This window comes from Rhinolophus sinicus, chromosome 8 (genome assembly GCF_057876585.1).
Source record: "Rhinolophus sinicus isolate RSI-liver-muscle chromosome 8, RSI-T2T, whole genome shotgun sequence".
NCBI classification, from domain to species: Eukaryota; Metazoa; Chordata; class Mammalia; order Chiroptera; family Rhinolophidae; genus Rhinolophus; species Rhinolophus sinicus.
Genome location: NC_142508.1, coordinates 74,221,040 through 74,248,163, shown reverse-complemented (window position 1 = coordinate 74,248,163; position 27,124 = coordinate 74,221,040). Strand labels below are relative to the sequence as shown.

The following is a 27,124-nucleotide window of genomic DNA, read 5'->3' as shown; positions in this document are numbered from 1 at the left end:
CACAAAACAGGCTATGCTATTTCAGAGTTAAAACATTATTTCAGAATATGATATTGTTTTCATAATCTATAATTCACTCAGGATTACATTTCATTTACTTGCATGTTATCAACTAAAGAACGCTTGAATTTTTTCTAAGATTTCTGTAATATTAAAATATATTAATAACTATTTGTGTTACTTATTAAAACAGGTGATAGATAATTAGTTCATACTGCTATGTCATTTAACACAGCACATCAAATTTGAAAATAACACAAGGATAACAGCGTGGGGATGCTGATCTTAGCTGCCAGAAAAAAAATTCTGATGGGGAAGTTGGGGGATCAGTAAAGCATTTATTTCACAATTAATGCTCTTGTTTTAGTTTCAGAAAACAAATCTAAATAAGTCTTTCTTTGATTTTAGTTTACCATGTAATTCTAGCCAGCTAATTAACCTTGGAGTCACAAATGAGCTGTGACTCTACACCTGGCTTCTCCGATCATATGCCTGTGGCCTCCTCCACTTTCATTTCCTCTTTCTACAATAAGTTTTAATATTAAAGAAAAACACTCACACATCTTACATACCCACTGATGGACAGGCGGCTTCCAGGAAATCATGATCTACAAAGGGGGGGTGGGGATCCTAATGCAATACTGATGTTAAAGAGTATTAGGTGCTGGGTAAGCCAAGGGTAATATGATCAACAGCATCCCTCTTGCTTTTGTTTTTGCATTCAGAGATTTGAAGTCAAGGACAGTAGTATTAATTTAGTGGTCACCCAGGTTACGATTCTTATCCTTAAGTTAATAAGGAGCTAAATGCACTATCTTCCTTTGCTCATCAATTCCAATTTACAGAACAATATTTTGGAAGAAATAAAACAGTTTTTTGTCTATTTCTGGAAATAAAACCAAGGCATTCCATTAGCAATGAAGCTAAGGATGATATGGAAAAAATTGCTGTAGATCATTAAAACATTCTAGGGAACTGTTTTCCAAAAAAACGAAGTGGCATAAATTTCTCACATATTTATCTTTTTATTATATTCCTGTTTCTGCATATAAAGCATCCCTTCCTCTATAGATTTATTCTGAACACTAATAAACGTTTGCTTAATGTACTGCTCTGTTAATGCTTTTCTTTTTAAATTAGTAACCATTATTCCACAAAGATAGAGCACAAAGAAAGCCGACAAAGGCATTGCCAAAACGCCACAAGTAGTATTAGGACATGCCAGAACACTTAACATTAAACTATCATTTCTCTCTACAACTTCTGTTGCCAAAGTGCTCACAAAATCTGGAAGCTCAAAGACAGGTTTCAAGTGCAATTAAATTCTCCCAAAGCAAAACTGTACAAAAATATGCTGCCCTTCTTATGTCACCATTTTATAGACAACATTTTCTCAGGATCTTAATTAAGATAACGATGCACACCTGTGTCAACATTCTCTGGTAAGACAGCCTTATCAATCATAATCCTTTAAGTACACTCCAAAACAGCAAAGCGATATGACAGAAGCAATCTGTTGCCTTTCCTAGTGTGGGTGTTGTGTCTCTCCCACAAAAATTATGAGATCTTTAAAATACAGCAGACCTACTTTTATGAGTCTTTTAAAGTTTCAACTGTAAACAGTTATTACACTAAATAAACAGGAATAACCTCTTTTGCACTTGATCTCAACAATAGCAACTGTACAGCCAAAACTCGAAGAGCAAGCTCTAAGGCCGTGTCTTAGCAATACAACTGTGGATCTTACTTTAAAGCTTTACATTTTAAGAGTTATGCATAACTGGATCCGTGCAGACATGACAAACCCATAAATCCTTAATAACTTCTAAAATCACAATTTTTAAAATCCGACGGTAAACACAATCAGGGCATACCTATTCCCCCTGGTTGAAATTAAAATGTTCAGAAAGATCCAAATGCAATAGTAGGCTCCATCCCCCCAAATGGTCACCTGAAATAAGAGGGAGGGAGCTCTCACCTCTCCTGGGGGAGAAAGCTTCCGTGACAAGAGCCCAGAGAAACCACTACTAACAAGTAAGCAGGTTCCCAAACGGGATAGCTGATGAATAAAGGGGGGCAAGGAGGGAGAGAGAACCTATCGCCACTACCACCGAGATTAAAAAAAAAAAAAAAAAAAAAAAGTTAAAACCCCGTGTCTCCCAGCAAAAACGGGACAGCTTTTGCAGGAAAACGGAGCGAACCCTCCAGATGCTATCTGAATCCCGTCTGCCTGCTAATGATCAGCTCTTCCCTTTCACATATTAGCACAAGTCTATCTCAGACGCCGGGCGGCTGTGGCCAGCCACGCAGCAGAGCCATCAATGTGCAAATAAAGCAGAAAATAGAGACATCCTTTAAGAAATGAGTCTTAAATTTGACGTAGAGCGGAGGTGACAACCACAGCAACGGAACCATAAATTCTAAATGCTTCAATATCTTTCAGGATTCTCCCCAGTCCTTGACCCCAAAAAGAAGACAGTAAAAGAAAAGGGGGTGGGGGCCGGGAGGGGGGCAGAGCCAGCAGCCCAGAGTGGCAGGATGATGTAATGAGGATGTCTGCGTGACAGACTCAGACTCTCGGTGGGACAAACCTCCGTGGTTCCCGCTCAGAAATCAGCCTCCGGGACGAGGGCCGAGGATGAAGCCGCCGCGCGTAGGCAGAGGGGACTCACTCACCCACGCGCGCCCGCCCGGGGACCGTGACACCAGGAGAGGCCCGCCCAACACTTACGCGGCCCGAGGCCACCCGGCGACCGGCGGCGCGCTGCCGCGTCCAGCGGGTTCACTCGGGAACGTGAACGTGGCTCGAGGGGCGGGAAGCCCGGCTGCGACGGGGCGGACCCCGGCGGGATGGGGAACTCGGGGCTCACCTCTCATTCGCGGCGCGGGCGCGCGGGACGCGGACGCTCCCTCGTGGCCGGCGCGAGCTCCCGGCGGGCGGCGCGCGCGGGCCGCTACCGACCGTTACCGCGAGGGGCTGCGGCGGCAGCGGGCGGAGCCGGGGGCGGTCTCTGAGGAGCGGAGCGACCGCGAGAGGCGGGAGAGAATGGAGCGGGGTGTGGGGGCGGGAGAGGGAGGAAGCGGGAGACGCTCCCGGGCGCTCCCCGAGACCACTCAGGCCTAGACAGCTCCCGGGAAGACACCACCTCTTGGCTGCCCGAGAGGCCGCCGCTGGCCGGCTCCGCACTCCCTCCTCCTCCAGCCGTCCGGGCCGCTCGGCTTCGCCTCAGTCTCCGCAGATTCGCAGCCAACCCGGCCCGGCTGTGCCCACCACCGAGGCCACCGGCTTCCCGTCTCCATGACAATAGTGCTCCGACGCCCCGCCCGGCCCCACCCCCGCGGCGCCGTGACTCGAAGGGAAGCAGGCTCACGTCCTCGGGGGGCGGAGTCAATGGAGGCCAGCGTCCAATTAGAGGTGAAGGCAGGGAGGGAAAGCGCCGCGAGGACCGAAAGGGTTTGGAGTGTATCTGCTGGAGGGGCGGAGCCTGAGAGAGCCGACGGAGGGGAGGAGTCAGCGCGCGTGCGCGAAGTCGCGCCGCCGTGCGTGTCTGAGTGTGCTGAATGGGCTGGTGTGCGGGGACCCGAGCTTAAGAAATAAGTGTACCTCGCCTGTCAAAGTCTTGGCCGAGGACTTTCTGTATAGTGTGATCCCAATATAAAAGGCTACAAAGTCCCTGATATACTGAGCTCCAGCGAAGTGCCCAACAATGTGCCGGCCCCTGTGCTGGTTCACCAGCGCCCCTGTCTGTCCCCTAGATCGAGAGCGTCTGTGGCTTGTGGCGGCGCGGGGTGGACAGGCCGAGGGTCTGTTTTGTACCGTGTGGCCGTCGTGGGCAAGGTCTCTCTGCCTGTGACTCAGTTGTGTGTGTTTGCCTTGCCAGCGCCTCTCTGAACAAACAGTGGTTGGGCTGGGCACTGCTCTGCGCAGTGTTTACAGTGGAGCATGGGCGGGTGCGAGAGCGCGTGCGAAGAGGAAAGGCATCCGCACCCTCCACAACCATCATCGGCTTGGCGGGACAAGCTGGAGATGAAAAGCGCGGAGAACGAAGCGGCTAGGCGTAGGGAGGGGGTGGCGGTAGAGGGGAGTGGGGTCCGGAGACCTAGTCCATCTTGCAGCTCTTGCCCACTACCTCCCCTCTAGAGAAAGGCTATCTCCACATGTCCCGGGCCCCCAGTGTCTTCTCCCTGGCAGTCTGGCAGGGAGTTGGTGGAAGGAAGGCCGGGTCCGATGCGTGCAGATGTCCAAGGCCTGTCTGTCGCCCACCTGCTGCTGCTACTGCTGCTGGTGGAGAGGGACAGGCATCCCGGATTCCCTGCTCCCCGGACGAGGGCACTCATTGGGCTCTCCCAGGGCCCTTCATTACGCGTCTTCAATTCGCTCTTGGGCCCCCTGGCTTGGGGGAGAAGCCAGGGGAGGGAGGGCGGCTACCCGCTTCTGAGTCCAGCCTGGCAAACGAGAAATCCTCGAACTCCGCGATTTACTCTGGCGAGAGAGCGCAGAGCGTTCGCTGGCGCGCCTTCTCGGCCTCGTTCCCTTTGTGCTTCGGAGCGGCCAGATCCGCCAGGGCCCGCGGTGCCTCGGAACCGCCGCTGCACCCGGACTTAGTAGAGGAGGAAAGTTGGAAGAGAGCACAGTGCCTGGGATGTGATTGTCATCCTGGGGCCGGCGCTCGAGAGTCTGAGAGAGAGGGGGAGAAACTGGGAAAGGGAGGGGGGGAGAAAAAAGGAGGGGGGGAGAGGAGGGCCGCGGAGGAGAGGCGGGCGCGAGGGAGGGGCGAGGGGAGCGCCAGCGAGCCGGAGAGGGAGCCCGGGAGGAAGAGGGTGAGGACGAGGCGCGCCTGGCGGCCGGGTTGGCTGCGGCCGCCCAGAGGCTCCTGCCAGTCCAACCACCGACTACACCCCGGGAAGGAGGAGCTTCAGGCGCGCACAAGGCGTCAGAATCTTCAATTTCCAACTTAGCATCTTGGCAGGACCTTTGCGAAGCCAAAAGCAGAGCCCCCCAGTGCAAAGAGCGAGGGGGAAAAAGAGAAAGCAGCAAGGAAAGGGGGGAAAACCCAGCCGGGGCGAGCAAGGCGCGCAGAGAAGCGGGCTCGGCGGTCGCAGCCGGAGGCGCGCGGGAAGCCAGCGAGGAGGCGCCGCGAGCCGGAGCCCGGGAGCCGGGGCCGGAGGAGCAGCGGCCCGGGGCAGCCGGAGGCCAGGTGCCCGCACGCTCGCCCTCGCAGGGCGCCGCCCGGCTAGTTGGCGGCCGCAGCGCGGCGCGCCCCATGCCCGTGTGTGGCCATGTCCTACCCGCAGGGCTACTTGTACCAGCCGTCCGCCTCGCTGGCGCTCTACTCGTGCCCCGCGTACAGCACCAGCGTCATCTCGGGGCCCCGCACGGATGAGCTCGGCCGCTCGTCGTCCGGCTCTGCGTTCTCGCCCTACGCCGGCTCCACCGCCTTCACGGCGCCCTCGCCGGGCTACAACTCGCACCTCCAGTACGGCGCAGACCCCGCGGCGGCCGCGGCAGCCGCCTTCTCTTCATACGTGGTGAGTGAGCGGGAGCCGCGGCCGGCGAAGGCAGCAGGGGCCGCGCGGGGCGGGCGGGGGCTACCAGGACACCGGCCTCCGCGCCACCGCGAACCGCCCCCGCCAAGCTCCGCGGCCCCTGCAAACTTGGGCGATGTCTCGGTCGGCTTCGCCCGGGCCACGGGCTCGGGAGTTGCTCGGAGAGGAGAGCCGCGTCTTGCTTGGATCGCTGAGCTGGCGGAAAGTGTTTTTTTTTGGGGGGGGGGGAGAGGTAGCTACAATTAAAGAGCAGCTTCTGGTTCAAACGTGAGCTCCAGGTTGCCCTGCAGTTTTACCTTTTTTTTTTTTTTTTTTTTTTTTAGTTTTGCAATTTTGGAAAAGTAGTTCAAAAGAAATATACTCGAAATCTGAGCAGAAGCGTGCGAAGTCTATGTAAATGTGTTTGGCCTCGCCTTTAATTAGTCCTCCAAAATGTTGCAAATCCGTAATCCTATCTTCGCAATCCGATTTGGAGGTATTAAATTTCTGAAAAGTCGGCGGAGCTGCGGTGCATCCGGGATTTCTCGGCCCGGTGCACTTTCTGGAAAAGCGCCGTGACTTCGGTTTGGAGTAACATTTTGGGGAGGGTGGGAGTGCCGGGGCAAGGCTTAGCTTTTCGTTTGTCTTTCTTTGGAGCGGGGAAAATGCCTTTACTTCCCATGGTCTCCCCCCTTGCGACTAAGGTGAAGCCACCCAGGCGCGGAGCGTAGAGTCGCCGCCGCTGCCCGGGCCTCTCCCTGGGTGGAGGGCCTGGTCGCGGTGGTCGGATCTACGCACGGGGGACGGACGTTCCCGGGCAACCTAGGGCCGACAAGGTGCCGCCGAGGCCAGAACGGCTTCAAGCACTGGCAAAGGACCGGACTCAGGAGTTGGAGCCTCCGTTGCCTTCGGAGGAGGGGGAGGGGTTGCCTCTGGGTCTGAGCCCGCCAGCCCTAGTCCAGCGGAAGCCTGAGTTCGGGCCTCGTCGCCCGCAGACCTCGGGTCGCAGGGAAAATGTGATTTGGTCGCCCAGGTGGCAGTGGAGAACACGGCCCACTCTCACCTTCTTTCTGCCTGTTCCCCGCAGGGTTCTCCCTATGACCATCCACCGGGCATGGCAGGCTCCCTGGGGTACCACCCTTACGCGGCGCCCCTGGGCTCCTACCCGTACGGGGACCCGGCGTACCGAAAGAATGCCACAAGAGATGCCACCGCGACACTCAAAGCCTGGCTCAACGAGCACCGCAAGAACCCCTACCCCACCAAGGGCGAGAAGATCATGCTGGCCATCATCACCAAGATGACCCTCACCCAGGTGTCCACCTGGTTCGCCAACGCGCGCCGGCGCCTCAAGAAGGAGAACAAGATGACGTGGACTCCGAGGAACCGCAGCGAGGACGAGGAGGAGGAGGAGAACATTGATCTGGAAAAGAACGACGAGGATGAGCCCCAGAAACCCGAGGACAAGAACGACCCCGAGGGGCCCGAAGCAGGTTGGTGGACGCGGGAAAGGGTGTGTTGAGCAGAGTAAAAAGGAATAGGGGGATCTGGAGAGGGGCGCACAGGGCCTGGAGGCTGGGGGCAGGGGTCTTTGCCTTTGCGGGCGGGGACCTGGGCCCCCTCTCCCCCGCGAGGCCTCTGCGCTTCTGATGGCCTGGGTTTCTCCGGCAGGAGGAGCGGAACAGAAGGCGGCTTCGGGCTGCGAACGGCTGCAGGGGTCGCCTACTCCCGCCGGCAAGGAGACCGAGGGCAGTCTCAGCGACTCGGATTTTAAGGAGCCGCCATCCGAGGGCCGCCTGGACGCATTACCTGGGCCCCCCCGCGCCAACGGGCCCTCCCCCGCGGGTCCAGCAGCGGCGCGACTGGCCGAGGACCCGGGCCCTCACTACCCCTCGGGCACACCGGCCCCGGGCCCTCACCCAGCCGCGGGAGAGCTGCCCCCGGGTCCCGGCGGGCCCTCGGTCATACACTCTCCCCCTCCACCGCCGCCGCAGGCGGTGCTGGCCAAGCCCAAACTGTGGTCTCTGGCAGAGATCGCCACATCCTCGGACAAGGTCAAGGACGGGGGCGGCGGGAGCGAGGGCTCTCCGTGCCCACCGTGCCCTGGGCCCGTAGCAGGGCAAGCCCTAGGAGGCAGCCGCGCGTCGCCGGCCCCGGCGCCATCGCGCTCGCCCTCAGCGCAGTGTCCCTTTCCAGGCGGGACGGTGCTGTCCCGGCCTCTCTACTACACGGCGCCCTTCTATCCTGGCTACACGAACTATGGCTCCTTCGGACACCTTCACGGCCACCCGGGTCCCGGACCAGGCCCCACAACCGGTCCAGGCTCGCATTTCAATGGATTAAACCAGACGGTGTTGAACCGAGCGGACGCTTTGGCTAAAGACCCGAAAATGTTGCGGAGCCAGTCCCAGCTAGACCTGTGCAAAGACTCTCCCTATGAATTGAAGAAAGGTATGTCCGACATTTAACGCGGGCTGCGTCGGTCCCGGACTTTCCTAATTTATTAAAAAACATGGCCTTGGCAGTTATTTTTCCATCAACAAGAGAGAAAGAGAGAGAGAGAGAGAGAGAGAAAACCTACCCCTCCTATTAAAAAGTTTATAGTTTATGGAGATGGATGACATAAAAATGTAAACATCTCCACACACACAGAAATGTCTTAACCAACCGAAAAGAAAAAATTTAAAAAAAGGATTTGTATTAAATCTTATTCTGTATATTTAATGTAGCATTTTGTATTTAAATTGATAATTCAATATCTTTGAAGTAAATTATGAAATTAAGACACCTGTACAGGCATTTAATGTTTTTTTGTAATATAAATATATACATTTGTGTTTCCCCCCCAAACTGTTTCATAGTTTAAAAATACAAGTTTAATTTAATTTTTTACACCTATTGATTTTTCTGGGTATGATCTAAAGTATTATTACAGAAAGGAAACAGGTTATACTCTTAGATTTAAAAAGTAAAAGAAACTGCAGCTGCCTTTGTAAAATGCAAAATATTTAATTAAAAGAGATTTTAACATAATCAAAGCCACTCATTACTTTTTAGAAGCCTCAATAAACTGTCCATCGCCTTGGACAAAAGGTGCAAACTGCAAGTTATTTTCGAACTGGTAAATGAAAGGTTCCACAGAACCTCCGTGTGCTGGGGTCATAATTAGGCTGCAAGCCCCGGGGAAGCTGGCCCTGCCGGGACTGCAGGTTTGAATCACTGATGCGGGCTGCTTGGGGGAGATTGGACCCTGGAGGAAGGAGGAGAGAGACCCAAGTGTATGCCCAGAAGGGAGAAGAGATGGCAAAGCCAGCTAGAGACAGGCACCACCCGAACTACATCGCTTAACCTAATTACTTCCAATCAGTGTCGTGTTTTATGCAAAGCAATCAGCTGGTGAACTTTGCTAATGAGTTCGATTTTATGCCGGATTTAGCCCTTATTACTATTTCAAAGGTGCTGTGGGCTAATGCGGGCGGGGAGCATTAGGGGGTGCCCAGGAGAAGGCCTTCCCAAGTCACTGTCTTGCCTACCCCTTCAAAATTGGGCATTGATCTCTTCGTGGGATTTGATTAAATTAGTAAATGTTCCATCCGCGACGGTGCGGGTGGTAGGCAGCGGGGTAGATCCCCGCACAGCCGCGGGGTTGGGACGGCGGGACCGGCGAGGGGACGGTTCCCCCCTTTCACAGGTAGGTGTCACACTTGTCCTGAATTTCAAGCCTGCACTCCGCAGAGTAGGAGATTGGAGAAAGAGTGGTGGAAGTAGGGGAGTGAGCGCCACAGGAGCTTGGGGGCAGCGAGGGGAACCCCGATCGGACCCGGAAAGCAGCCCCCACCCCCGCCAAGGGCCCCGTTTTGGACAAGTGGCCTTCAAAAGTTCGAGGAAATTTGCCTAGATAATGAGACTGCTGTGAACTCAGCAGGCTTGTCGTCGCTTTAGCACTTTTCCCATCTCAGATACAAGAGTCCAAGTAGCTACAAAAGCTTTTTGAGATTTTATTTTTTCGTTTTAATCCCGCATATTTCATCTCAAAATGAATGGTAAGGATGCGTCTCAATCCCAAATGAGGAGACACCGCCCTGCGCCAGAGGCCCGCGAGCACTGCGGGTGCTCGCGTCTCCATTTTGTGCGGAAGATATGCAACCGCAGACGTGTGTTACTTCGTGGGAAATTTGCGGTCGTCGGGGTTGGGGAGGGTTCCCTGCAAAAACATACTCCAGCGAGTAGAATTAATTTGCTCTATTAAACCCAAGCCTTAGTCTAGAAAGAATGCGTTTGCACACAACACTGCTTTAATTAGGCTAAATCAAAATGCAGTTATTTGCATTTCTATTAAAGATCATTTTAACCCTACTTGCTTTTGAAAACACACCCGAAACTTTCATCGGAGTCTTTACTTTTGCTATTTTTTTAAAAAGCTGCAACGGGGCTCCTTTAGCTTATTCGAATTTAAACGAGTTTGAAAGCTGCATTGTCCAGATGTTTTTTTTCCGAACAGCAGTCGACTTCAGAGTTTAAATTAGTGAGAAAATTCACGCAGGGAAAATGGTTTCAAAGCTGGAAGTGTGAATGATTAAATATGCATGAGACGGTCGTATTTTATTTTGTCCCTTTAATTATAAATGATTTTTTTAAACAATTGAATTCCAGAGATGACTTGCCCTACCCACCCCCACCCCCCGCCCCCTGAGCCCCAGCCCCCTCCACCACCCCCAACAGCCTGGTTCACAATCAGATTTCCCCCGCCCCTGTTGAATATGCAGCCCCAGGAGTCACCTTGTCTTCTGAAAAAGTCAGAAGAATAGGCCAGTCCCCTTCTCTTAAGAGAGAGTTTAAGAACGACATCAACTCTGCGGGGTTTTGGAAGCACTGGCCCTAAACCCTGTCCAACGATTTAAAAGAGAAAATTACAGGCCTCCTTGTGTTCTCGGGAATATGCAAATGGCGCGGCGCAGGCCTCCCCAGTCTGGTTGCAGAGGCTCGGGGATGGGAGGCGAACGCCCGCAAAGCTGCCTGGGAACAGGAACCGCGCACCAGGGAGCCCGCGGCGTTTCTCCCCAACGGGGGGCTCCGCGAGGAGCCTCCCGGCTGGGGAGCAAAACTGCCAGAAGCTGGAAGACTAGCACCCGAGTCGCTGTCATCTCTCAGCATCCCTCCTGCCCCTGGCCTCTGCGGGGTCTACGGTTTCCTGCGTACTTCGTCTCCAGTACGAGCCCCCAATTAAGTTTACGGTTTTTTTCCTCCTTCGCAGAGCTGGGTTTTCGGAGGCCAGTGGTTTCTCTGGTGTCTGGAGTCTTTCCAGTTTGGGGGCGGCCTGACGGGCAGATCGAGGTTCGGGCATTTAGGAAATATCTCCGGCGTTCAATCCCAGAGATAGTTGCGCGTCTGTACTGTCCCAAGTCTCTCCTCGAGCCTCCACTTGACCGCGTCTTGGGCCGTGTCAAAGGCGAGGCGCCTTGGAGAAGCCCGAGGAAAACTTCCGGCGGGTGCCAGGATCGGGGTCGTTCGCAGGCTTGGACTGGGGCGCGGGAGTGGCGTGAGGCAGCGCCTAAGACACCTCTGTGCTGGGGCTGCGCGGGCATTTGCCACCTGTGCTTGGCTGCACTGGTTCCGGCCCCCTAGCTTGGCACTTAGGGACTCGAAGGCGCTGAATCCCTGCCAACAGAAGTAGCCAGATCACTGAGTGGGGTCTATGCAGTCAGCACTCTGAGGCAGCGCCAAACCTGGGACAGGCTGGGTGACTTCCCTTACCCCCCTGAGCGGGACGGATTCAGTTCCTTGGGGTTGAAAAGCGAACAGCCCAGTCAATCTCCGATGGCTCATAGGCAGGCATTGAGGAGAGGCTGCGGAAGGTGTGTGTGTGGGTGGGGGGGGGGGGCGCTTTCTTTCCCTAGCTCCTCGGCTAGGAGTGCTAGGGTCTGAAATGTTCGCGGGCCTGGGTGGCGGGGCTGTATCGAGGCCTCCTGGTTTGCCAACCTCTCGCGGGCTTCTCATTCCCGCTGATGTGCACAGCTCTTGGAGCATGGGAGGGTGTGTGGGGGGGAGGTCGTGCGTGCGGTTTCATAACGGGTCGTGCCTCCTGGCCCACCTGTCCCCCACAACTAGCTCCCTAACTCGGCCGAGGCACGGAATAACGCTTTGCAAAGCGCCCAAAGTGAAAGGAATGTGATTGCGCTCCCAAGAGGGAGCCGGACGCGGATGCAGTTTAGGAAGGGCGCCGCCTACTGGCCCCCGGGCGCCACGCGGTTCGCGGAGAGGAGGAGTTAGGCGACACCCGGCTATGCCCCTCTAACTTAGACTGGGCCTTAGCTCTGAACCTCAAGCAGGTCAAACTTTAGCGGCTCCACCACCCCACTTGCTGCTGCCCAGGACCCAGGATCCAATTAGCACTGGGGATTTGAAGAGCAGAGTCTATAACTAGAACGGTTTTAACCCTACGAATTCCCGCCACAGCTTGGGCACAGTCTTGAAAAACAAACGGCAAGCTGTTGAGAAATGTGCCCGCGGCTGAAATAGCCTGCGGGTGGGGGCCGCGGCCCCGGCAGTGCGCGGCTGCTCCCGCTCTGCTTCAGGTGCATGCACTTACATTTATGCTGGCCAGGGCTCTGGGCCCTGCGCAATTTTGTTTAATTTGCGGTTTGGCATATCTGGGGTCTACCCTGCAACCTTGCCCCCAAAGACCGTTTCTGTCTTTTGGCTTGTGGATTGGATAGGAAAAGGAAAAACAAAGCACAACTACCTTCCGATGCTTCAAACCCTCCTTTTTCGAAAGGACCTTTAATGAGGTCGATGTGGCAAGGCAGGAGGTGCTCACCTAGGCTTTCTCCTTCACCCCTCCAGAAGCGTTAAGGGGTAATATCAACTGGTCTCCCCATGGTGCAGGGATATTGGGAAAACGCACGCGCCTTCAGCACGGTTCTTCACATACCTCGCCACTCCGCCACCGAACAGGAGGAAAATCGGGCCTAACCAGGACCTTGCCGCCTGCCTCCCCCCAAATTGGCTAATGCTGCGGGATTGTCCCAAGACCCACCCCGCGGGTCTCCCTTTGTGACCAGGCTAGAGCTGGCCTCCTTTTCGTTTGCGCGCTAAATGCGACGTGGGTCCAGGGCACAAAGCGGGGCCCAGGTTGTGGCCTAACAGGGGACCGCCTCAGAGGCCGAGCTGCAGATCTTGCTGCACCCTCTGCTGTGGTTGCCCCTCGGGGCCATTGCGGGTCTCTGGGCTCCTGTAGGCCGCAGGCCCCAGACCTGGATCCCTAAGGCTGACGGCCGGGCCGCGTTCGTTTCCGGCGCCCGGAGGAGCGCGGCGCGCCCAGACGCCACTTTTCCCACTGAAATCTGCTTTTATTTGCTCCGAGCAAACCCTGGGCTCTCAGCGCTCCCGCCTGATGGATGCAAATGTAAATGTGCACTTATTTAATTGGATCAGGCCCCAAGATAAAAGAGATAAACGGCTCCCCGTTTGCTAACTTATTTTCCGAGGCGTGCAGCGCCGCGTGGAGGGGAAGCGAATGAAGGCGCTACTCCGCGCGCGGCGCTCCAGCTCTCCGCAGCCGCAGAGCGCTGGCCTGTCCGCTCGGCTGGGGCTACTCGTCGACCTCCTTTGCATGGGCCCTGCCAGCCGGGTAGGGTTCCGGTGGGACCTTCTGTGCACCAGGACCGGAAAGTGGAAAGGCGCGGCGTCGGCTTCGCGTTTGCAAACACCCCACCCTTCGCCACAACGTTCTCCGGCTTGTTCCCCTCTCCTTCCTTACCCAAACTTCCATGCTGCAGTCGTCCCGGCCCGGCCCATTCGATAGAAAATTCTTTCTCGTTTCTGTCCCCAGGCCTAGTCTTTCACTTCAGGTGGTGGTTTCGGAGCGAAAGACACGAGAGCCACGAAAAAGACTAGGCGCGCCCCACCCTTCCCCGCTACCAGGGTCTCAGGGAGCTGCTCTTTAGACGGAGGGACTCTCATCTCTCTTCCCAAGTGGTTCTCCTTTGGAACCTGGCACTTCTTTCAGGATCGGCAGAGAGCCATAGACTCCCCCTGTCCCCGATAATGTACGCACGCAATACATACAGCCCTTCAATAACTTTAAGGGATGGCTGAACCCCGACATCTGGACTTTAGGAGAAGAAAAGGCTTCCTGGCTCTTCCCTCTACGGGGTCAGAGTTCAGAACTGCAGCGCCAGCGCGTCCTCCCCCGCCACCAAATTCGTTCCCCAATTTTAGGCCTAGGTTTCCCTGCAAAGTTTCTCTTCCGTTCAGGACTGGGGAGGAGGCCGGGGTGGGCGAAGGCAAGAGGCCAGACGAGATAGACTGAGGATAGGTGCAAAAGACCCGGGCAAAGGGGGCGCCCTAGGCGGAGGCCATCGCCCAGGAGCCCCCAGAGGCAAGGTTGGGCGGGGCTGGGCAGGGCGGGGCCTGGTGAGGCCGGGCTGGGCAGGGCGGCCGGGCCGCGCCCCATCACCAATGCGCTGATGGATTGGCTTGTCAGGAGAGCTCTGTGCGCCGAGCCCATCAGAAAGCACTTACCTCGCTAAACTGAAATTACTGTCTTTTCAGGGGCTAATTTGTGTTAACTCCCATGGAGGGGTTTGGAGGGGGTTTGATGAGGCATAAAATGATGATTAATGAATTTATTGGCCGCTGCTCATCAAACAAGGGTTGGAGAGCTCCGGTCCGCACCAGCAGCCTGGCGGCGGCGCTCAACACATCTGGGGTTCGGTCTCCCGGGGCTCAGTGCCTGCAATGATTTCCCCTACTGCCGGACCCTGGCCCTGGGTGCTTTCCTTGACCTTAGATGCTTTCTGCAGGCCTGCCCCGGATTCGGGGAGGAGACTCCAGCCGTGCCACCATCGCCCCCTGCGGGCCAGCTGCTCAGACCTGGGGGGAGGCCAGGGCTCCAGAGGCTGCAGGTCCACAGGGGGGCGGCGGTCTCTCCAGCCTAGGCCTCAAGAAGTCGAGACTCCAGTGTGACCAGGTCAAACCAGACAGAATGGGGAAAGAGATGTGCGTTGTTGTCTAAAGACATTGTGGCTTACTGGTTGGGTGCCTGGACCTTGGTTGCTCAGTCCTACCTACTAAGCTGTGTGCCCTCCTGGAACTTACACTTTAGAGGGGAGACAGAAAGTAACCAAACAAGTGTGATAATGGCTTATCATAATGTCCTGGTGATGAGTGTTAGGAGAAAAATTAAGGATGGCAAGGACATGGAAGGGAGTGCATTCGTTTAGCAAGGGGAGTCTGGGAAGGCTCCTTTAGGAGGTGGCATTTGAGCAGAGACCTGAAAGAAGTTAGGGACTAGGCCATGAAGATATCTGGGGGGAGAGAGTTCTGGGCAGAGAGAACAGCAAGTGCAAAGATCCTGAGGTGGGAGCAAGTTCGAGTAACCGCAAGGAGACCTTTGTGGGAGATGAGATCACGGCAAAGCCAGGTTCAGGTTATAGGTCCTTGTAGGTCCTGGTGAGATCTTTGGTTTTTATAATGAGAGACAGGGGAAGAAGAGAGAGAGGGTTTTGAGGACAGTGGCAGGATCTCATTTATGTTCTAAAATCATCCATAGATGTGAGGAGCTGAGACTCTGGGAGGGCAAGAGTAGAAGCGGTGACCAATTAGGAGGCTAATAGAGAATCCAGGGGCAGGTAACGCTGCCTTGGACCAGGGAGGTAGCCAGAGAGGTGGGGAGAACTGGTCAGAGTCGGGCTGTATTTTGAAGGTAGAGTCAACAGGCTTTGCTGGTGGATAGCGTGTGGGGGAAGAGAAGAGGGGAATTCTGGATACCTCCAAGGATGTGGGGTGAACACCCAGGGGCTTGGGGACTGCTATTTGCTGAGATGTCAAATGGTAAGGGAGAAGCAGGGATTTTTTTTTTTTTTTCAGAGATGGGGAGGTGGGGAAGTAAGATATTCTTTGACCTGAACCCAAGCCCTCTGGCCCAAAGGAGTTGCCCTAGTGGACATGCCGGGCGTCCAGTGGTCAAGGTGACAGTGTCCAGAGCAAACCCTCCAGTGAACTGATCCTCCCGTCTGACACCATCTCTGACCAGCTCGTCTTCCCTCTTATATCTGTCTTTTTTTAATTTTAATCAGTGGAGAAACTGAGGTTCAAGAAGTGAAAAATGACTTTCCCAAGCTCACACAGTGAGTTTATTGGCAGAACCGAATCAGTAACCCAGGTCTCCTGACCCTAGGTTTCTCCCTCTGCCTCACTCAAACTAAGTTCTCCGGGATATCTCTATTTTAGCAGAGAACTCCTGGAAACAAAATGCCTTAACAGAGAGGAATGAATTTATAATGGTGGAATCTCAGACACTGTGACAGGCTGTCAAGGGAGATATTTTTAGGCTGGGCTGAGAAACATCTTAGCCCTCCTGGAATGCTGCTGGAGCATGGCCACCTCCTCAGGACTCCGTGTGTGAAGTACAGATGAGGGGAAAGCGAGGGATATGCCATCTCTCCCAGACAGTCAACAGCCAGGAGGAACGGGGACTGCTGTCCCTGCTAAGGAGTGTGTGCTTCCCTAAATAATTGCTGTCCAAAAAGATTTGCTCATTTCTCTTGTTGTAAGGGACTCTCCACCCACCCACAATTACCTCACATAATGCAAGCAAAAAAATTCATGTTCCTTTGCCCATCCTTTTACAGAGCAACTCCTATTAAACAAAGATGTGCGTTGGAGGCAAGTCCTGAATGATGGGTCTTTTCGTGCATTTCTTTGAATTTCTTTTCTTTTCTTTGTTCCTTCCTTCTTCCTTTTTTTTTTTTTCTTCGTGTCTCGGCTTGACTTTTTTTCTTTTTCTCAAATCCTTTTCTTGACTGCTTGTGTTGTCTATATGGTCGTCAGCTTGGGGATGTTTTTCTATAAAACTATCAGTGGCTTTGTCCCCAAGGGAGCCCACAGGCCCTTAGGAACAGCAGCTTGACATCTTTCAAGCAGAGTGAGACATCTGTTAGGCCTCGATTGTGAATACCCTCACAGTTCCCGGGCACCTGCCCAGCTAACACGGTTTGACATCAGACTAACCACACAGTTGTCATTTCTGAGACTTTTTTTTTTTAGATCCAAACCACAAGGATTTTTTGTTGTTATTGTTGTTGTTTGTTAGTTTTCTTTGCCCTCTATTTGTAGCCAGCATCTAAATGTAAACCCTGCGGCTCCTTTTCCAAATACTCATACGTGCAGGTGTCCGTAGGTCGCTGAGGAGCGATTTTCCTGGATGACAGAAAAGAGTGGATTAGTGGCAACGCAGAGAAAAGGGCTCATGTGGAACAAACACCACCTCTTTGCTCTCATGAAGAGTGTGGTAGAAAAATCATCGGCTTGGTTTATTTTGGTTGGTGGAGTTGTTTTGCTCTCCAGATTTTTTTTTTCCATAGTCTCTTTTTGGTTTTTAATTTTCCCTTTTAATCTGGTAAACGGCTGGCAGGTCCTAGAACATGTAGGAATGTCTGAGAAGCCTCCATAGGACTTGACGCTGCAAAGAATAAGCCCTCCCTTTACTTAGTGCTCCTCAAAATTTACTCATTCGAGCCCCACCTTCCAGGTCCTTGTCATACCTTCCGACAGTTGAAACTACTATTTACAGAACCATTTCCTTCAAATTTTGCCACCGTTGACTTATTTTGAAAGGAATATTCATTCATACCTCTACTGTAACTGAGAAACTATATCACTTGCCATCAATAGAAGACAAGTACAAAAAAACCCAAATTAATTAAATGAAGTTCTTGGCCCCCTGGGTTTTGAAGGAGACTGGCCTCTCTAGAGGTTTCCCCAACCCCATTCCTTCTGCGTTGCAAGCTGCCCTCTAAGTTCTGTGGGCCACTTGAGCGTCTTTTCACCACCACCCCAAATCATCGCATATCCCCCCACAGATGTGTGTACTACTCTTTGGAAAATAGCAACTGCTCATTTTACATACATGGAAACTGACTTGAGAGGTAAAGAAACTTGCTGAAGATCACACAGCTGGTTGGCGACAAAGCCAGAGATAGCCACCTCCCTGTTCCCACCCTGCGCCCTGCAAGGCCTGCCTCTTTCCTAATAATCCTCTGTGTCCTAATCCTCATCTCACAGCATGCTTCTGGGGAGGCACGACCCAAACCAGAGAAGCTTTCCAAACCTGCTGCACTGCTGTTCCTTCCATCTACTGGTTCTGCAAGGCCTGGATCCCTTTTGCCTGCCTGTGGGTTACTCTTTGGGGGGAATAGCAAAGACCCACTACCCAATATGCTCTTTGACAGCACAAAGGGCTCTGGCCCTTCTCCTTTCCTTTCGCAGGGGAGAAGTTCTCTAGTTCTGAGCACAGTTTGGGGAGGGTGCTGGTGGGTTGCAGAGGGTAGATGCCATCTCCCTTTGACAGGTTCCTGCCCCAGCAGTCTCTCATCTCCCCTTTCTGCACATGCTCACAGTGGGAGGTTCCCAGTTCACCCCCCTCCCGCCTGAAGCCATCCACAATGACACAGGGTAACATGTGCAGGGGAGCTGCCGAGTCGCCCTCCCTCGCCCCGTTCCCTTCTCTCTCTCCCTGGCTGGGGACCTTCAGCATTGCTTGCGTATCAGGTAGGCCCTCCCGCACCTGCCCTAGAAGCCCTACCATGACTCTCCTCGGTCCTGTAGTATACCACACACCTGGCCTAGCATCCAGCTGTAGCTGTCACCCCTGCTCCAGGCCACATCTGACTACCTGAAGTATATCTCCAGTGGGGAGGACCACAAGGAACTCAAATTCAAAATGTCTGAAACAGATGTCACCTCCTGCCCATCCTAGCCTTTCCCCACCCCCAGATCAGTTTCCCTTGCCTCCCTTCATCCAGTCACCCAGTGGAAGGACATTAGAAACGTGGTGACACCTCTCTTTCCCCCATGTCTCGTATGTACTCACTCCTCAAGTCCCATAGATTCTTCTGAGAGATCTCGTTCAACTGCCTCCCCTCCACTGCTCTCATCTGAGCCTTTGTCATCTGTTGTACAGACTATCGCACGTCCTCCTGACCATCTCCCCGCCCCAGTCATCTTCGTAGCCCCAACCTACAGTCCAAAGCCTGGAATGTCCTGAGTCTTCAATACATGTGGGTGGGAATGAAAACAAGTGGATGGACCACACGCCACTGTACTTGTTTGTCTTTTCCCATAGAAATATGAATTTTGAGCCAGCTCTGGGGTCAGACAGATGTAAGCTAAAATTCTGACTGCAGTGTATTATCTTGAATAGGTTAGTGAGCCAGATTAGATGACCGAGAAATCTAAACAGAGGCCCTGGATCTGTGGTGACTGAGAAAGTGAGCTCTAGTGCTGGACTGCCTGGAATCCATTTCTGCCCATGCCATTTGCCTGCTGTGCAACCCTGGGAAGGTTCCTTAACCTCTCTGGAATTCAGTGTCCTCATCTATAAAACAGGAATAAGAATGGTATCTATCTCAGAGAGTGACAATTAAATGAGATAATGTAAGCAAGCCCCACCAAAGTACGTGGTTGACTCTCTTATCATTATTACTTGATAAATACAGTTTCAGATGATCAAAAATGACTTCATCTGAGAATTTCTAAAATTATATAGTGTTTTTCCCCAGTTCTTAACTAGTTTACATCGTTTTTTGCTGACCAGCAATGGTTAAGATGTGCAGAGTTACAAGGGAAAAAAAAAGCTTACTTTAAGAATCACTCCTTGGAACATCATTTCATTACTTAAAGTTTCTGCTGACTCATGTGTTCCTTGGTCACTGAGTCTTTCTTTACCAATAACTTTAATTACATCAATCACTCATTCCAAAAACTGCTCAATAATGAAAACTCCTAGAGGTGACACCATGGACTTCTGTCACACAAGCAGTGACTTGTGAATGGAGAACAGGTTTTTCTTTCCTTTGCTTTCTTTTTTAATAGCTATCAGTATGTCAAACCGGGAAAACATGTTTATCTCTCATGATATACTATCTGTCCATCTATCGCTCTATCAATTAATAATTAGCAATCTTCATAGCCGGTGCAATGACAATTCATCAGTTCTTTTTTAAATTTTTATTTCTTTTTTAGTTATTTTTCATAACTTCTTGACTTGAATGGAATGGAATTTCTTTCATCTGACATTTCTTAGTCATAAAGCCCATGTCTTCGTCTTGGGGGTAAAAAATAAATGATGTTTGAGATTTCCAACACTGAGTCCTTTGCTAAAATCTGCTAATTATGTAGTTCAGGGATTAACATATTATCTAAACAATTATTCTGTTACCAATAATAATGCCTACCTTACTGAGCTCTTACTATATGCCAGTTATGGTACTAAAGGTTTTATATACATGATCTAGTAGAGCCTCATCAAACCTATGGAGTAGGTACTATTATTATCCCCATTTTACAGACAAAAAAACTAAGGCACTGAAAGGTTCATTTGCGTAAGTAGGTGTTAAAGTGGGATATGAACCTAGCAAAGTCTGACTCTCATTTTCTGGGCCTCGGTGGAGCCCAGAGGAAGTTGCTGGCTGCTGTTTGCTGCTTCAGGCATTAGCTGCAGGAAGCAGTGAGCCTCAATTTGGTGAGACAAGTAGGAGGTGGGGTGGGGGCAGGGTGCATCTCACAAAACCGTGCCCCATAGTGCGTGCTTTTCCTTCCTCCCCTCCCTTCCAGCTCTTGTCCTCTCCCTCTTGGACTGTGACATCAGCCTCCTAATAGGTCTCTCTGTCTCCAGCCTCTTTGCCCATCTTTCCATCTACATACTGTTACCCAGTTACCTGGGAGACAGTAGCCAGGAGAGCTACAGGAGGTTGTAAAGCAGGACAGTGACAAAATCAAAGTGGCACTTCAAAAATATTAAAGTCCCAATTCCTCTCTATGTCATTCGAAGCTCTTCATCTGTCTGACCCCGTTCCCCTCTGTGACCCCGTCTCCCCAAACCCTTCATGGGTATCTTGTGCTGTGATCACACTGTTGGAACAGTCTCTCCCTAAGTCTTTTCCCCAGGCTGGTTCCTCTGTCTTGGAGCAACCCATCCCAGTCACCTGTCGAAGTCCACTCACCCTTCTAATACTGAGCTCATGTGCTTCTAGAAGCTTCTAGGGCTCCTGCTCACATTTCTTCCTCTCCATGGGGGCAGGGGGAGGCTGCTGAGGAAGAGGCAGCAGAATGCACAGGCTCTGGGGTCAAGGAAAGCTGGGTGCATCATTCCTCTGCCCGGTACAAGCTGTGTCACCTTGGGTAAGTGGCTTAACCTCTCAGAGCTTCAGTTCCATCCCAGTAAAGTAACAATGATAATATCTGTGTCCTGGGAGCATGTCTGTGGGGTGCTTTAGAAAGCCATTCATTCTAGCACTGCCTGCAAAACCAATAGGTTCATCCGTCACATATTGAGTACCCATGTGTTGGACTGGAACCAAGATTATTCCAAAAAGCACACATTTCTATGAGCTCTGTACTGGCCTTTCATCTTTGCATGTGTGGTTCCTTAAACATATAGACCTGGTTCTGAGCCCTTGTGGTCTATGTGTCTTGAGCTGGTACCATACGCTCTCTCTTACTATGGCTTTGCAGCGTGTCTTCAAGTCTGCTAGGGCAGTTCCTACTTTTTGCTTTTCTTTATCGAAACGAATTGACTGGGCATTTATTCCCCCACACAAAGTTTTAGATGAGTTTATCAAGTATTCATTTCTGCTTGTACTCTTTACAAAGAGTATACATCATTTATCGATACTGCCAAGCACAGTCTTAGCTTCAGTGCAATGGGATGACGGCGCCTGGGTGGCCCTCTGAGGATACAGGTTGAGAAGGTAGTCAAGTGCACGCCAGAGTTGTACCAGGATCTGTCTCGGGCACCCCAGTAGTCAGTCCTGAGGGAAACTGGGGGCCCAGGTGTCTTACCTTGGGTGGACAGGAGGAGCAATGGCCCATGATGGCCCTGGGGCAGGGTGAGGGAGGACCGGGTGAGCACCACCCACTGACGCTCAGTGCTCTTTGGAGGGGGTAGAGCTCACTGTGTGAGGACGTGGGACCTCTAATATACCCACACTACGTGAAGGACTTGCCTTCACTATGATCAGAGTTCTCTCAATATCCCTGGCCCGGTCCTGAGTCCTGACCCTTCCTTACTGAACGACAAGTATGGAGGAGGCAGAACACATTGTGACTAAGAGTGTAGGCTTGAGAACCAGGCTGTCTGAGTTCCTGTCCTCCATGCTCCTGGCCCCATCTGCCCCACCTGTGCAAATGGCACCACCATCTAGAAATCTGAGAGTCTCAGCCTTTCCCATCTTCTTCAAATTACCACTTCCAGTGACTAAATCTGGGTCAGATTTGGTGGATTCAACTTCCTTGGTCTGCATTTCCCTTTACTCCCACTGCATCACTGTAATCCAGGCCACTGTCATTGACCTTCTCAATGACCTCCCACCTCTAGCCTTGCTCCCTACAGTTAGCTGATGTTCTCCACTGAAGACAGACTGCATTCTCTTCCATAAAATATTTAATGGCTCTCTTTTCCCTCCTACAAGGCCCAAACTCCTAAATATGACACTCCTTCAAACTTTATGCTCTAAAACTGTGCTATTTCTATGTACTGTTTTGCCTCTGGGCTTTTGCAATGCTATTCCTTCTGCATGGCGTACCCATGTTTTCACTCTCTTCCCCCACCTTTCTACAGTCAACCCCTATGTAATAAAAAGGTTTGTGCTTAAACCTCCCTCCTCCCCCGCAGTGCTCTGTCCCTCTCAGTGCTACAGGTATAAAGTAAGGAATAAGAAAAATTTACTAGTGTGAGACCTTAGGTACTCAATTCACCTCTGAGGTTCAGTTTCTCTATCTGTAAAATGGGACAAAATCATAGTGATAAGAGTGCATTCCAGGTAGACCTTTAAAATTCAATATATAATTCAGTGTCTCATAGGATTGTTGTGAGGATTGAAAGAGATCGTTGCAGGCAAATTTCAGAGGCCAATGGAGGAATAAACAAAGGCATAAGGCCCAGTCTTAGTCTTAAGGAATTTTCCATGAGATCAGATTTATACCACCAAGCTGACAGCAATTTGAGAGCCATTGCCTTCCTTCTTTTCTCCTAAAGGCACACTAACTTTGTTTGGGATAGCAATATGCCCAGCCCCAGGAGATGAACTGTTTATGTCTAGACCAGTTGAGATACTTCCATTCCCCTTTGCCAGATGCTCATGTTTTCAGATTCCCTTGCAGCTAGGTGGTCATGTGACCAATTCTGGCCAATGAGACATGAGGAAACATCTACTAATCTTTCTGAATCTCAATCTCTACTTGTGTAAAATGAGGAGGTGGGATCAAAGAGCAGTGATGTTTAATCCCCACCTTTTTTTTTTTTTTTAAGCAGAGGGTCTTCTTTATTTGGCGGGGAGGTTCCAAAGCTATCTTATATGGAAGTCTAACACATATAACAAAGCACAATTATTCTCATTGAAAGGGAGATTGTAGAGTGCAGGAACCCCAGGCAGCCCCTGAAGCACATCTATAAAACAACACTTGGAAAACCACTGGATTGGGGCCTCTCTACATCCTGTAGTGGACATGTGTGATTTTATTTGTGAATATTTTTGGATACTTACTCTAATCTAGCATCCTTAATTTTCGTTGGGGACCATCTCTCCCCTCTTTTGGGAGCATATGCTTTTGATGAACTTATTTCAATTCTGATTCTGGGGCAAGACATGTTATTTAGTTCTGGCCAACTTTCCACTCCCCCTGGATACAGTGACTGGTTAAGGAATGTGCACATGACCCAATTTGATCCAGTGAGATTGAGACCTAGGATGTTTATTAAAATTGAAGATTGGTGGAGGCTTTCTTTTCCCATTGAACTTGAACCCCAGGACTATGAAATCTGAGAACAAAATCCACATGGAAGGAAATAGAGCTGAGAGGTGGAAATAGACCAGATCTTAAAGACTTTGAACCCTTGGATTTAGCTTTTCCTGAAGACAGGCAGAGCTACCACTGGATTTTGGGTTTTGCCAGTCAATAAATTCCCTTTGTTTAAGTAGTTTGAGTTTCACCTTCTATTTTTGCAACACAAAGAGTTCCAATTAGTACAGATCCTTTCCAGACCCAGAAAGCTGGGATCTTCTGAGCAGTAGATATGAAGGCTGTTCACAAACTTTCCAGTTTTTCCCCTCCTGGGCATGTGATAGGATTGTACTTCCCCACTCATTCTGACTTCCTTTGCCAATGAAATATGGGTAGAAGTGATATATGTCACTTCTGGGTCAGTGCATGACTCACCACTCTTTTTTCCCCCCCATAATGATGTTCCAGATGGTGGAGGCTCCATCAGCCTGGGTCCCAGACTTAGGACAACGTGGAGCAGAGACCCCTGCTGACCCTCGATGGATATGTACCGTGAGCAAGAAATAAACCTTTGTTGTTTTAAGCCATTGAGATTTTGGGTAATTTGTTATAGCAGCACACCTTAGTTTATCCTGAATAATATACTCGGAATTATGCCTCTCCTCTTCCCACTCCTCCTCTTCCTCCTCCTTCTTCTTCCTCCTCCTCTTCCCCTCCTTCCTGCCTCCCTCTTTCTCTCTCCTGCTGCTGCTCTGCTCTGCCCAGCAGTCATATATAACTCTATTTCTTAACTTATCTTCTGTCAACAGACTGTTAAAAGGCTCTCATTATTGTTCCTCTCCTGCCTTTCCAGTGATATCCAAGTGGACACTGGCAGGAGATAACCAGCCTGCCCCTACAAAGCCATGCCCTGGCATCACCACCAGTGCCAATCAATCACAGCTATCAATCAATCATCCTCCCCAGCACTGGCCTCAGCAGGCCAGCTTCCTAATCATATTACTGGACTTGCAGGGCTCTGAGTTCTGGATAAAACCTTCTCCAGGAATTCCCATTCATTATCTTATGCAAATCAACAAGATCTTAAAGGTTGTGTTATGGTATTCAGAAGTAATGCTCTGCCAAGATTTGAAAAAAAAAAAAAATCAATCATTAAAAGACATTACATTGGCCTTCATTGTTAATAAGCAATTTCTAGAGCTGGTTAGTTAATTAAGCCAATACACAAGCTTCTGCAGCTGAGGTGGAGGTTTGGCAATGACTATGCTCTTTGGGAAGCAGAAAAGTAGAAGTGAAACATGCCTGAAGCCTGAGTGTGGTTATCATCATTAACCTATATGACACTTGCATTGCTCAGGCATCTCACACTTACCTTCTGACAAGGGCCAGACAGGCCATACGGGAGCGGTGGGGACCATGGAGAACGTCACGGTGATACCTTTCCTACATTCAGCTCTAGCTGGTAGTCACCAAGCAGGAACGAAGGCTCAGTGTTGCTAGTTTGTCACATTGTTTTTTCAGGGCAATTTACAATCCGTATAAATCATCAATGACATTACATTTTCCCTAAAATACTGTAACATCCAAACGTAGTGGGCAACCACAGGTAGAATGTGTGACAGTAGATAACACGGTCACCCTTATTATCTCTTTCCATTCTGCACTATCTAGCTCCATTTTATAGTTTGGGAAACCAAGGCTCAAAAAGGGGAAGCGACTTGCCCACAAGGACATAGCCAAACTCCCAAACTCAGATCTACAGCTTCTGAGTCCAACCCAAATCGTCCCCCTATATCCCAGCTAGCTCCGTACAGCTCACGTATGTGGCTGAGACGTTAATTGTTCATCAAAGACTCCTGCTCCCATTTCCAAAGGATAGGTTGTCAGTGGGCAGCACCTACAAGCTGGGACTACATTTCCCAGCCTCTCTTCTTGGTAAAGTCATGTGATTAGTTCTTGCCAATGGAACCCCACAGGAAATGATATGTGTTATCTCCAGGCACCAGCAGTTAAAAAATGGGTATATATTTCCTACCCTCTCTTTCTCCTTCCACAGCAGAGAATCCTTGGAAACTATTGTTGAAGATAAAAGGACCACAAGACAATGAACCTGGGTTCCTGAATCATCATTTGGAGGAAATCCACCTCTAATCAGGAGCATCCATTTTGGACTTGACTTCAGGGATAAATAAACTTCCATTGTATTTGAGCCATTATACATTTTTGGTTTTATTTGTCACAGCAACTAGCATTACCTTAATCATAGAGATATAAATAGGTTTTTTTTTTCTTTTTTAAAATCTTTCTTTTTTTCTCCTTTCTATATGAGTGGAGGAGTTTGTAATGGACAGTGTCATCCAGTTGAAGTCAATGGGACTTGAGTGAGAAAATGACTCATACTAAGTCTGGTTTCTGGGGTTGGGGTGGAGTGGCCCCCTGAGTGTCACTGCATCTTGCTCCCCACCCCCAAAACCTTGCTTTGATGAAGGACTTGTTCATATTTCAGCTGGAGTTGAACATATTATCATTGAGCCTTCCTGGAGGAAGACGAAAGACAAAACAAGCATTTGGCCTGTCTGGGCCACACACCCACAACCAAGATAGGAGTCAACATGTTTGGGAACATCAAAGACAGTGTGATATGTTAAGCATAAAGAGATTAACATTTACAGAGATTGCCCCTCGGCCTATTCCCAGGAATCCAGCAGACAGAGCCAGAAGGGACAATTAACATCACCCATCTGCATTGGGGTCTTCTGGCATCTCATACTAGAGTTTCTTTTGAGCTTTCTGCTAAATTAGGGATGGAGGAAGCGAAGTCTGGTCTCCTATTTGAACGAGAACCCTCCATACACAAGGGAGATGTGAAAACGCACTGGGAAATTACAGCATGGGTACCAAGTCCTGGGGGAGAATTCTGCCCCCACAAATACCAAGTCACTGAGAGAGAGAGATAGAGAGTGTCTTTACCCACCTTCTCATAGTCAGAAACAGTCAGTGCCCTCCTAAGCCAGCTAATCAGTACAAAAGCAGGGCTGAAGCAGTCTGCAAGAATGGAGGAGGGGTGAGGCACTGGTTTTTCTCTTTGAAGCAAGAGGCCAAGAATATCTCAACACACTCCAAGTACCAGCAACAGTAGGCAATGGATGGGGACCAAAATCCCTTACAGCTGTTGGAAACCATACCCTATTCAGAGATAATTGGCAATTAGTTAAACAACTCCTGTTTAAAACTCTCCTTCTCCCCACCCTCAAAGACAGCTGTGTTTAACAGGGGGCGGGGAGGGGCTTCTCAAGAAATGTGAAAAAAGACTTCTCAATAAAACAAAACAGGAGTAAATGAGTAAGAGAATTTAAAAATATGCCTACACAATGGAACATCTTTCGAATGTCCATTGCTTCCATTTTTCTCTTGCAGCATAACATGGTGGTCAATTTTAGGGTCAGAAAGGCCTAGGTCTGAGTACCTGCTCTGCCATTTACCAGCTTTGTGAACTTGGCAAGTTTCTGAAACTTGCTAAGCCTCAGTGTTTCATCTGTAAAATGGGGATAATAGTGATTGTATTGGGAAGATTGAATGAGATGGTGCATGGAGCCTGGCACATAGTAAGCACTTTAGAAGCATTAGCTCTTAAGCATACATGCTTATTCCAACCCAAATTCCTTAGCCTGGCACTTCTTTCCAAGCTATGATTCCAAACTCTTCTCCATTTTCACGTCCCTTATTAACTAGCAACCAAAAAGAACCAGTCCCCAAAGCCTTAATTTCCTAATCTGTGAAATGGGATAGATGAACTGGATTCTCTCTCAGGTTC

At 50.6% G+C, this 27,124-nt stretch overlaps 1 protein-coding gene and 1 long non-coding RNA gene across 8 annotated transcripts in view; one reads left to right on the top strand and one right to left on the bottom strand.

Annotated features, from left to right (window-relative positions):
* The window catches only part of LOC109457116 (uncharacterized), a 58,717-nt gene extending 54,337 nt beyond the window's left edge, over nt 1-4,380 (bottom strand). The window contains exon 1 of one of the 6 annotated variants that reach the window (XR_016022091.1): nt 2,732-4,380. This is a non-coding gene — a long non-coding RNA (uncharacterized LOC109457116). Of the gene's footprint in view, nt 1-1,978; nt 2,502-2,591 lie in introns of those variants that run through there. The other 5 variants (XR_016022089.1, XR_016022090.1, XR_016022092.1 and 2 more) reach the window with 5 other exon arrangements.
* Nucleotides 4,381-4,809: 429 nt separating this feature from the next.
* IRX5 (iroquois homeobox 5) lies at nt 4,810-25,526 on the top strand. 2 transcript variants are annotated; one of them, XM_019749778.3, is made up of 5 exons: nt 4,810-5,529; nt 6,614-7,019; nt 7,198-7,977; nt 23,779-23,862; nt 25,370-25,526. In XM_019749778.3, exons 1-4 carry the CDS (start codon nt 5,281-5,283, stop codon nt 23,841-23,843), a joined length of 1,500 nt encoding a protein of 499 aa, XP_019605337.1. In that variant the 5' UTR covers nt 4,810-5,280; the 3' UTR covers nt 23,844-23,862; nt 25,370-25,526. The 2 variants fall into 2 exon arrangements, with proteins under 2 accessions (XP_019605337.1, XP_074170967.1); XM_074314866.2 differs by having other exon boundaries at nt 25,367-25,526.
* The last annotated feature ends 1,598 nt before the right edge of the window (nt 25,527-27,124 follow it).